Source organism: Lycorma delicatula, chromosome 11 (assembly GCF_047948215.1).
Source record: "Lycorma delicatula isolate Av1 chromosome 11, ASM4794821v1, whole genome shotgun sequence".
Lineage (NCBI taxonomy): Eukaryota > Metazoa > Arthropoda > Insecta > Hemiptera > Fulgoridae > Lycorma > Lycorma delicatula.
In genome coordinates this window covers 39,813,812-39,827,614 of record NC_134465.1, presented here as the reverse complement: position 1 = coordinate 39,827,614, position 13,803 = coordinate 39,813,812, and the positions used below count along the sequence as shown (strand labels likewise).

The 13,803-nt window shown below is 31.9% G+C and overlaps 1 protein-coding gene across 1 annotated transcript in view; it reads right to left on the bottom strand.

Annotated features, from left to right (window-relative positions):
* btv (dynein cytoplasmic heavy chain beethoven) overlaps nucleotides 1-2,562 on the bottom strand; it is a 220,129-nt gene extending 217,567 nt beyond the window's left edge. The window contains exons 1-2 of the mRNA XM_075378958.1: nucleotides 2,453-2,562; nucleotides 382-515 (exon numbers count right to left, since the gene is read on the bottom strand). Coding sequence (XP_075235073.1) covers nucleotides 382-515; nucleotides 2,453-2,457 — 139 coding nt within the window. The 5' untranslated portion in view covers nucleotides 2,458-2,562. The remainder of the gene's footprint in view (nucleotides 1-381; nucleotides 516-2,452) is intronic.
* Nucleotides 2,563-13,803: the final 11,241 nt, after the last annotated feature.

Here is a 13,803-nt window from a genome sequence, read left to right as displayed (position 1 = left end):
TAGAATAAAAATGAACCAGTCTAAAAATCAAATCATAACTAACTATTGGGCTGGTTTCATGATAAAAATTTTATTAAAAAATACTGAAAATGGTAGAATTTAGATCTTCAGTGGTGTGCCTGGCTTAATTTTTTTTTAATTAAATTCAGAGAAACTGAACTATTTTTTTAATTACTCATGAATAATGTAATTAAACCGACTGACATAAGATATCTAAGAATGGTTTTGGAATCGTTCAAATCGTTGCTATTAATACAACAATTGAAATGTTTGAAAAAAAACAGCAAACACATTTTACTGAAGTTTGCGCTATAAAGAAAAAGATAAATATCTAATTTTTATAAAAACAAATCAGAAACAAAGAATTGAAATCATTTGTACCAATAACATCCATTAAATGTTCCATACGTGTCTGTGGAAATCTATATTCATCAATTTTCCAAAGGTCATCGATATAATTATGAGCCGATTCAATAACTTCATCTAAATCTGATAACTGGTGCAATTCCAAATCTCTGTAATAAAGTAAAATCATGCATTAAGTGTTTAAAAATTTACTATGCCATATAAAAACAAAGCATTATCATAAAAGCATTATAAAAACAAGCATTATCATACAGAAGAATTAAACCTTTTGGGAGAGAACCAAGATGTTTCCTCCTTACTGTGGTTTCATTTTATTTTCTAGCAAGTCACAATAGTAATCATTGTTGACTCTACAATGCTATTCGAAACAGTCATAATAAATTAGGACTTTGTAATCCAAAACACATTAGCATTGCTCTACCAGGTGATGCGTAAATTTGGATTTGGATTTCAGCTCAAAATGAGAATCCAAGTTTCATCACAAGTTATTATGCAAACAAAACAATCTTATCTTCCACTAGAAACTGTTGTTTATGTTCAATACAAATGTGAATTTGTATTTGTAATTTCAATACAGATGTAACTGTCTTGGAACCTACCTCAAAAATGTTTTGTGGAATTCCACTTATCATGGATCATTCTCAATTCTTGGACAACAAATTTCAGCAATTTCCTGTATTTTTATGCATCTGTCTTCCTAAATAAGATTCTTAATGCAATTTTGCAAGAACATCATTCAAAACTTCTACCTGTCTTCTTCTATGATGAAAATTGGAGACACTTGTTCTGCCAGATTTAAACTGTTTCATCCACTTATAAAAATTGTCACAGTTAAATTGTCTCAGTTAATTTACTTTTTAGCTTGGCACAATTTATTACATCGGCAATTTACCTTCAGAAGTTGCAGAATAATTAGTTTGTAATTCGTAGTGCATCTAATAACCATATATTATAAGAGAATATATCTTCGATGAATATTAATCATAATATTCATCGAAGTGCAGCTTATAATCTTACCCAGGGCCATTACATATCGATATTACATAATTATGTGATACTAAAGTTTAGAATTTACTCATATCTTAGTAATCTGAAAAACTTTCCTAATTCAAATCAATTAAAAGTTTTTTATTTTGGCATTGAAGTGTAAATAAAAATTCTGTTTCTTTGGTTAACTTCTATTATCACCAGATATGATATTTCAGAACTGGTAAAATGTAATTTGATAGACTTGTACTTCTTGAGATAAAATTATTTACAGATTAGAAAAAAACAAAAAATTGGTCTGAATACTGGACTCAAGGTCCATCTTGGATCTCCAATTCTTGAACTCTCAAAGGCAATTTTTACACTGCTGGCCCTGAAAAGGATCATTAATTAAGTTGACTCCCAGGACAGTCAGAGGTGACAGCTGAGACAAAGAGATGGTATCCATCTACCTTAACTGGTTGGCTGAATAAAGAGCTGTTTGCTTTTTGAGATCTTTGGATCAAAAACAATTTTGACAAGGCCAGCCCAAGAGTCTAAGCTTTGAATGGTTCTAAAAAAAAGTTTTGCCTTTCAAGTAGAAGGCAGGAATGAGAAAATGAAATGGTCACACTGCTTTGTACCACACATTTTCTCTTTCTTCTTGTTTAAGTCTCTTCATTAATGCTAGTCTAGTCTGGCTGTGTAAGCGTTCTTTTTTTATAGTAACTGCAATGACTCCCAATCGGCCTAGTCGATGCACAGAACTGAAAAATGATCATTCTGACTTGTTGCTGTAGTTCAATCTATCAAAGTAACAAAATTGATGTTTTAACTGGCTGGAAATGGAGTAATTTCATAAGTTGGCCACCATGACAGTGTTACTACAATGGTTCCCATGAATAAACTCACGGTTAAGTAATATCAACAAACACAATAAAGTAAACCATCATAACTACTCATACATATATTACACTCATTCATATATGTATTCTTTAGAAGACTGTCATAAAAGAAAACACAATAACTGTAACAATCCCATCTAAGCACAGAAAAACCCACGAATAATACACAAAAGAGAAGCTTCTAGAATTTAAAGCTATTATTTAATCTAACTGACCTCATCACTGCACAAAGAGGTTCTAAAGCTTCAATAAAAGCTTTAGCTTTTTCTTTGTCGCTTCTGTGTTTTCCAATGTTGATAACATTCGTCCAGAAATGTAATTCATCATCAATACTTATAACTTCTGCAATAAGAAAAATTCAAGTACACATATTATACTTACATTAATCTACAAATGTAAATAGATGTATATAAGAAAAAATAAAATTAATAGTATCAAGCATTGTGTTTAATCTTACAAATACAGCAGTTGTTCAATAATTAAAGAGACAAATAGCTGTAGAAAAATTATTTATTCATCGACAATGAAACTACTTTTCAACAAAATACCAACTGCATTTAGACACTTGTCCCATTTTTCTGTGAGTTTTCTTATTCCAGTAATAACAAACTGTTAGCTGTTAGCTTGTTGTCTGAACCATTCTTGTACATTTTTGATCTGCTCATTTTTATCTGAACTTCATGTTATATAAAAACATTTTGAGGACCAAACAAAAAATCGGGGATTGTCAGGTGAATGTGTCAACACCTCTCAATCTAACTTAATAGCTTCTTGTTTCTTTTGAGTGGAATGGGATGGGCGTTATCATGCAAAAGAATTAGGCCTCCTTATTGCTGGTTTCACTGTATTTTTTAGCATGTCACAGTAATACTTGCTGTTGATTGTATGTTGTTCTTCCAAATAATAGCAATAAAATGAGCCTTTATAACCCTAAAACACTGTTAGCTTTGCTTTACCACCTGAAATGTAAGTTTTGAATTTTTTTCAAGCAGATGAACTCAAATGTTTCCATTCCAATCTCAAAATGAAGAATCCAAGTTTCTGATGAAACTTGGATTGTGTCTACAAATCCACTACTTTCAACTAAAGAAAGTTGTATAAGTTTGATACAATTGCAATTTAGAATCGACCATCTCAGAACCCATCTTAAATATAAGTTTTGCAGTAATTCAATTTTTCGTGAATAATGGAAAGGGCAGTGCTGATATTCACAACTACAAACTTCAGCAATTTCCTAAATTTTTATATATCTGTCTTTACAAATAAGATCATAAAATGCGATTTTGCAAAGAGTCATTGGAATCTTTCATTGATCTTCTGCTAAAATGAAAATTGCTGACACTTGTTTCACCCAATTAAAACTGGTCTATCCAATTATAAAAATTTACACATTTAATAAACTTTTTAACATACTGTTTTAACATCTGCAAGTGAAGTTCGGCCATTTTACACCTTAAAGAAATAAAAATCTTTTCACGGCACGCTGTACTTCCAGAGTATACGTTTCAAGCAAAGCCGATATTTTGAAATAAACAAGAGTTTGTAAAAATGGAAATTCTTTTGGAACAGCTGATATTTTCTATGTAAAGGTGCTAACTGAATGTCAAAAAGTTCCAATTTATTCTATTAAATAGTTTCCACTGCTACCATTTGTCTTTTTAATTAATGAGCGATCCGAGTATTATTTACGATACTTAGATACTATTAAAATAAGAATCAACAGTCTTCCATCAGATGTATATAGTCTGATTAATTTGCTTAAAAATGTGATCTTCCTAGAAAAACTACTATACTTAATTGATCAAACTTTTTCAATTCTGTTTAATTTGTTTTACAAAAATTAACAAATCAAAGTCTTAATTAAATATTAATTTTTTATCTTCTAAAAATGTATTTTTTATTTTTTGTACAAGGATATATTAGAAATTTACAGCATTTCATACTACAGGAATGAGACAAATGCTGTCTGACATAAAATTATATTAATTATAGAGGAATTATAATTAGATTAATTATATAGAAAGCAAGGCTTATTTAATAAAAAAGGATTTTACATTTTATGAAACTTCTCATGAAAGATAATGTTTGCCTTTGATGGGTTATACCTTATTAACTACTAGATCAAATAAATTAAGTTTTATAACTTATTAAAAAATGTTCTCTGCATTATTATTGTAAATAACAATTTATTAGAGTTACCAGTATGAATTACAAAAAATTACCCTAAAGTATCACGCATTTTTCACTTACGCTAACAAAATAAAATTTAAATTTTATACAAATTTGTTATCACTCAGATAAAAACTTATATTTAAATTAAACCATATAACAGTAATTAAGTATTCATATTTAAATATACTTAAAAAATGAGTTTACTATTGTTTAGATATGTTTTTAAATATTTCTGATAGTCAATTTCAATATGGCAATTTAAAAAAAAAAATTTATTTTAGTTCTCAGTAAAGGAAGGAATTATTTTCCTCTAAACTATGTATTTAAGAAGAATATTATAACACATGTATAGTTTCATAATTTTAATTAACTGTTTAAATCGGTGTTTCTCAACTTATGGGGCGCACCCCCCCTAGGGGAACATGATAACACTAAATGGAATGGGGGGGCACAAGCATATCGAAAAGAAAATATTATTAAAAAATTTATTAATTTACTGAAGGGAAAGCAAAACAAAATACAATCTGTCATAATAAATAATAAAATACATATTTATACTGATATAATACACTTACAAATAGGATTGTATCAGCACTACAAAATGTATTTAATAATTAACTTATCAATACTTAATTAAAAACAAGTTAATAATTATTAGTGACTCCCTTGGGGCCTGTCTTGCAGAGCAAAGTTTTTCAAAGGAAGGTTTAATATTAGAAATAGACACAGAGTTCTTTTTCTATAGTTAGCCGAGATCTATATTTTGTCTTCAAAGCAGCCACCACAAAAAATGGTTTTGCAAAGGTATGATGTTGAAAATGGTAATAGTAAACAAAATGCTCTTGTTTTCAGTGCAGAAAACTCATCATCTACCCCTGCCCAAAATTCAAAGAGTGATTTATTACAAAATTTTCTTTTGATTTTTCCACTTGCCGTGAAGATTTCTTCTTCGACAGTTGAGAGCACTTGGGCAGCAATTTGAAATGGATGCCTAACCCACTTGTAACTTGCTACAAAGGTGTCATCAGCAAGAAAATACTTTTTAAAATTCTTTACAAGCATAGCTAAATGATTTTCAACGGTTACAAAAACAACTTTCACATGTTGTTCTTCAGCCTTGTAATTTTTAACACATTCATCCACATTTGCAAACATTTCTAGGTTTTTGCTTTAAATTTCTAATCCACAATTCCAATTTTCTACAAAAAGAATTAACTTTATTACTTGAATCCAATAGTTGTGTGCATTTGCTCCTTGGAGTTGAAGATTCTAGGTATTTAATTTCTCAAATATGTTGACCAAGTAGCTCAATTCCATCACAAATAAACCATCTTGAAACTTCTCGGCTTCTGATCAGTTTCCCTCTTCTAGAAAATGGCAATTTCATCTCTTAATTCACAAACACATTGCAAAAATTTCCCACATGATAATCATCTTGCCTTGCAATAAAATAGTAATGCTGAATATACTGCACCCATGTCTTTACAAAGTGCAGAAAAGATTCTTGATTTTAGGGTCTTATTTTTATATAATTTACTACGGTTACATCTGTCATTTCTTTGGAAGCCAGAGCTTCTCTGTGGATCATGCAATGTGTCCAGACACACTGAGGAGATTTTTGTTTCATAAATGCTTGTATACTTTGGAATCTTCCAGACATTGAACAAGCATTATCAGTGCATTTTCCGACGCAATTTTTCCACTCTATGTTTGCCTCCTTTATAAAATTATTTAAGATAACAAATAATGCGAGTGCTGTTGCTTTGAGTTCTATTGGTTTGCAAAAAAGTGTTCTTCTACTGCTGACATACCATCATAAAATCAAACATAGGCGATGAAATGGGCATCTTTATATCTTTTGTTGCCTCATCAAGCTGAATTGAAAACAATTTATCACACAACTTCCCAAAAATCTGATGCTGTACATCTTCAGCTTCATCACCAATTCAACAGGCAACAGTATCATTTGATAGAGGTATGGACTGCAATTGTTTGGCAAAATTATCTCCAAACTTAGTTTCTACAATCTCAATTGCAACTGGTAAATAAGCTCTTCTACAATGGTGTGTAGGTTTTTACATCTGACTATTTTATATGAAACTTTGTAAGAAGCAAGTAAACCTTTTTCATTCACAGACTAATTTTTTTTAAAAAAATGATGTTTGGTTTTCATTTTTTTTATCCTATGCCTTGATTGTTTTAGACAATTTCAGCCATGCGACATCTAGCAGCTCAATACACTTCAGCCTCACTTTTTACTGTGGTTCTAACGTCCCATAATTCAGGATAGGTCAACAGATCCAGAGCTGTCATAGACCGTTGTCGAGACAGTAGGCATGATGCTGACGCATCGTTTAATGCAATGGAGGTGGCTCTGGAGATAGACATGCCCCGTCTTCATTCAAAACTGTGCAATAGCCTCACCCCTTGGAAGATCTACTGGCACTTGTCCCTTTTCATCAAGTAATGATGCCCATTGCTTCTCCATTAATTCTAACTGTCACTTCTGCTCCAACTCTTACATGATTAATGATTTGATTAATTTTTTTGCCACCACAAAAGGTATTGGCTTATCAGACTGTTCTTTTCTCGCACCTTCTTTAACTAACTGATCAGCTTTTTCATTGCCCAGTAACCCACAGAGTGCCGGTATCCATTGTAAAACGACTTGTATCCCTTCTAAAATCAACACCTCAATCAACTGCTGATGCATATTAACTTGATTTGTAGAAGAGCAGAAAGCATCAGAAATGGCAATTATGGCACTCTGTGAATCAATCAGGATAATGACTTTCTGCAGTTTGAACTTTTTTATGGAAAAACCAAGGCGAGAAGACTGCTCTGACCTCACCGTCAAAGTTACTGGCTAGCTTCCCCACAGGCTCTTAATAATTGGTAAGCTTCTGCATAGACTCAGCCCCTCAATTTTTTTTGCACTATTTGTAGAACCTCTGTAAACATGTTTAACCATAGGGGTGTGGAGTACCGCTTTCTTATAGTTTTGAGCACAAAATTCTTTAGCTCTATTTATCAGCTGCAGGAGCTTAAGTTGGCTTCTGTTGATTTTGTAGGAATTCTTGATGGAATCATAACAAAATTTTCTCTAGTACAAATGGCAAGTCCTTTATCTTCTCTAATTGAGTCTATTTTGTTCATGAATGTGACCTGGGTTTTAAGTCTTGTGGTGGCAGGTTTATAGTTCTTCCAGTAACCAATATCCACACACTGTAGTTTCTCGCTCATTGTAAGAGCTGCAATCTCATTTCTTATTTTGATGAGTTCTATACGCATTTGCAACTGCATAGCCATAAATGGAGTTGATTTTGGGGCTCCTGTAATAACTCTGAGAGCGTTATTTTGTACTTTTTCAATTTTTTGGATAGTGGATACTGGTCCTGTAAAGAGTAGTTTACTTTATCTGCCTGAATTTGGATGTTCCTTGTCAAAGGTGACACAAGAACGTCTTTGGCCTAAGTAAGATGAAATATATTGAAAAAATTTGCCCTACACACCCTTTTTTAACAGCTTTTCAAGAAGTCTCTTCCTCCAAACCCTATTGAAGGCAGTTTTGAAGTCCACAAAAACAGTGAGTGAACTATGTTTGCAATGATATCCATCTTTAATGTCTTGTGTAAGCTGTATTACTTGTTCTATGGTACTTCAATATCATCTAAATCCTGCTTGTTTATGTGAGATAAGCATACGCCTTTCCAGATAAGTTTTGTAATCTCCTCAGTGCCATCCGTTCAAGCAACTTGCAAAAGACATGGTAAGTGCTATAGGTTGGAAGTTTTTCACACAATCAGCAGGTTTCCCTTTCTTCAGAAGAGGGATGATCTCCATTCACATGGCACATAAGATGACTATACCCTTGTTGAGGAACCGAACCATCAACTATTTTGCTGAACTGCCTAGGTGGGTGAGGAATTCAGGCATTACATTATCCGGTCCAGCACTCTTTTCTTTTTTTATTCCTTTTAACGCTACCTCCATTTCAGCCAAACTAAATTCATTGTTAAATTAGAGCTGAATTCTTCTTTATTTAAGCATGTTCGTGGGATTTGAATAGCTAGGGTCTTGTTATTATAATTGGGTGTGAAATTGCTAATCTTCACGTAGTGTTTACTAAAATGTTCCACTATTTACTGGTCAGTAGTAAAGAGCTTATTTCCATGTTTCATGGAGTTATTGAGTATGTTTTATCCATTTTTTCACTGTTTGCTTTTCATATGATCTTAATTTCAATTTGAAGAATTCTCGGGGTTTGTTAACATACTCACTATGAAGCTTTTCCAAATTTTGTTTAAGTTTATTAGGTTACATGCTGTCTGCTACCAAAGTTTTTAGCAAATAACACACAGGGGCCTTTCTTCTTCATATTGTATAAATCTACTGCCGTGAATATTAAATGCCGTGAATTGCAATTAGCATGCAAATTACAACATTCACACTCACAATAGATTCAATAGCAATAGAAGGATTGACTCGACTGAGATTGGCTGGAAATGAATGAGGTGCAGCATTTATACACATTTGTGCAGATATTCCAAAATATTCGAGACAAATCAGAACTTCTCGCGAAGCTGCAAGAATGTCTGATATGGTGGACATAAGATAAGAGCAATAGAAAGCCATCGATTCTGGTTTTGTCAATGCAGCAGATTGATATTGCCAAATATCAATAAATTTACTTATGCTTGGTAATTTGTAAGGTTTGTAATTAAGTCTTAGTGTAGTTTTAGTGTCAAAATACTCAAACTACATTACTATTGTATTAGAGGAGGGCACGATGAAAATTACAATTGAAAATTGGGTCGCAAATACTGAAAGGTTGAGAAATGCTGGTTTGGATTTATTTCAACATGATTCCACTGAGATTCTTTGATGTTTCAAAACAGTAAATGAAACATGGATTCGCTATTACATGCCAGAGATTAAATAGTGGGTGACAGTGGGTGACAGCAGGTAACATGAACTTGTAAAATGAACTTTCAGAACAGAAGCAAAGAAGTAAAGTACCATAAGGGAACTAGCAATGATCACAAAATTAATGAACTGTTCAAATTTATTTTATTTTTTTATATATATGAAGGTAAGTCAATTATTATCCGCAATTTAGTTATATTTTTGTTTATGTTGGTAGTACTGTTGTGTTGCATAGATGACGCATGTGTGGTTTAATTGTTATGTCTGTGCAGGTTTGATACTGCTAGGTTAGTTCCATTATCGTTGCCTTGCTGTTAACCATGGCTGCTCCGCTTTCTGTTTGCACCAAAGAAGAGCAACGTTCAGTGATCCACTTGTTTGGTCCACTCAAAGAGGCATTAAGGGGCCGTCGATTTACCTCAGACGAAACAGTGAAAGAAGCGGTGCATTCCTGGCTTGCAGCTCAACCGAAAACCTTCTTTTATGAGGGCATCAGGAAGCTTGTGCAACGATGGACCAAGTGTGTTGAAATGCAAGGGAACTATGTTGAAAAATGATGTACATGTAAGTTTCCTATTTGTATTGCAATAAAATTTATAACCACATTGCGGATAATAATTGATTTACCCTTGTATATATTTTGAAGTTATATACCTGCAAGAAAATGCGCAGATAAATCATTATTATCAATAGATATTCCATTTGATGATCTTAAAACCGCTGATTTTAAATTTGTTTCGAGGTCAGTAACTAATGATTGAACATTTTGACTGATCTGATCATCCTGAAAACATTAACAAAACAATTTAACAAATATTATTATCTATCTGAAATATATTAATTTATTTTTCTCAAGTATCAAAAGACTACCTGAACAAGAGGCTAGTAAAAAGTCTCTGCCTTCAGGCAGGATTCGGATAAAAATAAACAAAGATACATAAACATAAAAAAAAATCAGAAGCATTTATATTCACCAGTAAATCAATAATTAAAATCTCACAAGTAAATAATTACTTAACAATAACCGATCGGCTATATTGTTTCACTACATTTCTCAAAGAATTCTTCTACGGAATAAAAAGTCTTTTTCCAATTGGGAATTTTTTCAGCTTATTTTATTTATTTCACTTTTAATACTTTCAGGTAACACTGCCAGTAATTTGTTTCCAATGTATTTGGGTGTTTTTTCTCAAGTTGAGCCTTTGATATTCTGAATAACGATTCCTACTTTTATAGTACTATACTAGTGATAGATTTTTACATTAATTATATTTATATTTCTTACATAATTTATAGTTTGAAAGATGTACAGATATGTAAATGTAGATATGCACATTTTTTAAAAAGAGGCTAGCAATGGGTTGCAATCTAAATATACTCCTCAGAGTTATCTTTTACCATATAAATATTTTTTCCAAATTTCACTTAATGGCCTCCCACAGAGTAATCATATACAATAAATTAGCTCTTAAAAAGACTACAGTAAACTATCTTTGAGAGAGTAGTATTTTCTAGTTCTGACACTTTTTACAGGATGAATAGACCCTTTGACAGTTTTTTCTCTAAATTCTCTAGTCTAGTTCAACCGACAGTCTAGCTTTCATCACCAAAAATCAACAGATTCTGATTCCATCAGTCTTTCTACATCAATAAAGACTGAAGGAGTCACAAATAATTTAGATCTTTTCCTTTGATGATTTTATAAACACATGAAGTCAACAGTTTTACCTCAATTTATTTTTAGATTATTATTAGAGAAATATTGGGTAAAACCATTAATGTTTATAAAAGTATTCTGCTCTAGCGAATCATATTACTAGTGAACAATGTAGTACCATCTAGAAATAGAAAAAGGTTTTCTATTGAAAAATAAAAAGCATCTGATGACACTTTTCGATAGCATCTATGCATCTACTTACAAAATCAACCAAAGCTAATTCAGTAACTTATTTTTATGAAGCCATACTGATTTTTTAATGATAAATAATTTTTTTCTAAAAAAAAATCGTTAAACCGGTCACATACTACTCTCTCAATAAGTTTTGATATAACTGGCCAAAGTAATGTGGGTCTGCAGTTCTCCTAATTTATATTACCACCCTTCTTAAAAAGAGGTTTTATTTTAGCCACCTTGCATCTGTCAGGAAAATGTGACATTGGTTCTTCCTTAAAATTTCTGATCAACTTTCAAGAACAACAAGCTCCCAACATCAAACTGAATATATACTGACCCCATTTACATGTAGGTGATATTCAGTTGTATGAAATGACTCATATGAAACACCTTCACGTATGAAAGACTACAAAAAAAAATCATAAGCATCTTAGGCTTATGGTGTACACACTACAGTATACACACTATTTCCAGAAATTCAATTTCTCAAAACTCAATTTCATGTAAAAAGGAATGTGAAATTTCTGGAAAATGCACAGAAAGAGATAGTGAATCATCTGTTCTCTTTTAGTTTTAACATTGTTTGCATGCACTAAATCATCGCTAACCAAAGGCATTCGCTTGCTCTGTTACCATCGTACACACATTCATCATTAAACTGTAGCAGCCACCTCCATAAAATAGTATCACTCACTGCAAATTTATGGTAAATTTCACGTGATTTAATGTTCTTTGTGTTCAAGAAACTGATCAAAAATTAAATTTCACATGCAGCAGTTGTTTAAATTTTTTTAACTATTACAAGAAACATGCTGACTAGAAAATTGAATAAGTATAGCATCAATCCCTTCCTAACATATCAAGTGACTTGGCACGCATAAGTAGAATTATACTTATTAGCGCTGCAATGACATGTTGATTAAGTACCATTGCCGAAGCGCCATATTGCTGTAAACTATAAATGTTAATGGTAATTAAAAGAAAAAATGAGTTATATAAAATTTAAACTTACTTTAAGAAGAGCAGGAGCATATATTCTTTGGATAGCATGATAAAAGGCGGTTAAAGGAGAATCAATCATTGAACAAAAAAATACAATATCGTGAAGATTATTTGGTGTAACGACTTCAGGACGTACTTTAAAAAACACTAACATAATTTTATTACCATCACCAGAAGTTACCTTTGAAAGAAATTTGAGTTACAATTTTTACATGTAACAAATAACTTAAAATAATGATACAATACATAATTTTTTCATAAAGTTTCAAAATAAAGAAAAGTTATTATCATCAGACCCATACTCATATCCTCCATTCATGTATATTGGTTATCTTACAAAATTTTGTTATCCATTTACACCATAGTAGGCTGCACACCTCTGGCTTTCATCAAGTAAGTTCTATGCTCAAAATCCCAGTCAATCTAACCATTATTCATGTAAAAATAAATTACAAAAATATATATATTTAATGTTAATTTATCATAAGCCTGTACTTGCTAATTAAATTAATACAAAGGACTGCTGAAATCTAATGCACACCAGAATGTAATGAAATAAATAACAAAATATCACACAAAACAACATTCTTGCTGCTGCTATCTTGTTGTTTTGTTCCTCTACTAGAAATATTCCAAAATTCATTGACCCACTCTCATTTTCTATCAGTTACCATCATTAAGGAATCGAGTACACTTGGTATGTCAGCATGTCTCAAACAACATTCAGCAACTGATTTTTTAACAGTAGAAAAGTAAATACAATGTCATTCATCATCATCTAAAAGCTAAAGTACTATGAATAGGTGGTGATAAAATTTTGGTCATTAGAAGTAAATATTGAGGATGAATCTGCAACAGTTAACTAGTTTCTGTGATTAATGAGAAGTGATAAGAGGAGTCTCTGACCACCGTATCACACAATAATGCATTTCCACCCGGATAGGCATACTGAAAGAACAAGTAGGGAGCATTATTGCACGACTAGGTGATAATTTGCATTGTGAAATGTAAAATCTGCAGAGAGAACCACACAAACTCACAGAAAACATATGACAACAAAAGGTATGCTGTGAATAGGTTCAGAATCGTTATTATGGCAAGGAAGGGAGATGACATCCTTTTTAATAATGCAATGGGAGACAAAACTTAGGTGTATAATTATTTCATAAACATTTATAGTTATGAATCAGTTAATAAAAGTACTATGAATAGATGGATGATAAAAAAGTTTATACATCAGGGCTGATAAAACGAGTATTAAAGATTAGCCTCGCAGCTGTCAACTGGTTTCTGTGACAGATGAAAAGCCCAACAGGAAGTGAATGAATTAATTCAAAATGGCTGTCACATCATACAACAATGGATCATCACCTAGATAGGCACATCAAAGGAACAAGTAGACACATTATTGCAAAATTGGATCGCCTTAAAATTTGTTCAGGATGGGTGCCACGCAAAATCACAGAAAACAACAAACAAAATGAAAGGAATTTAGTAAAAGCTCCTGAAATATTACCATGATGAGGGAAATTACTTTCTTTTTATATTGTGATAGAAGACAAAACTTGGATA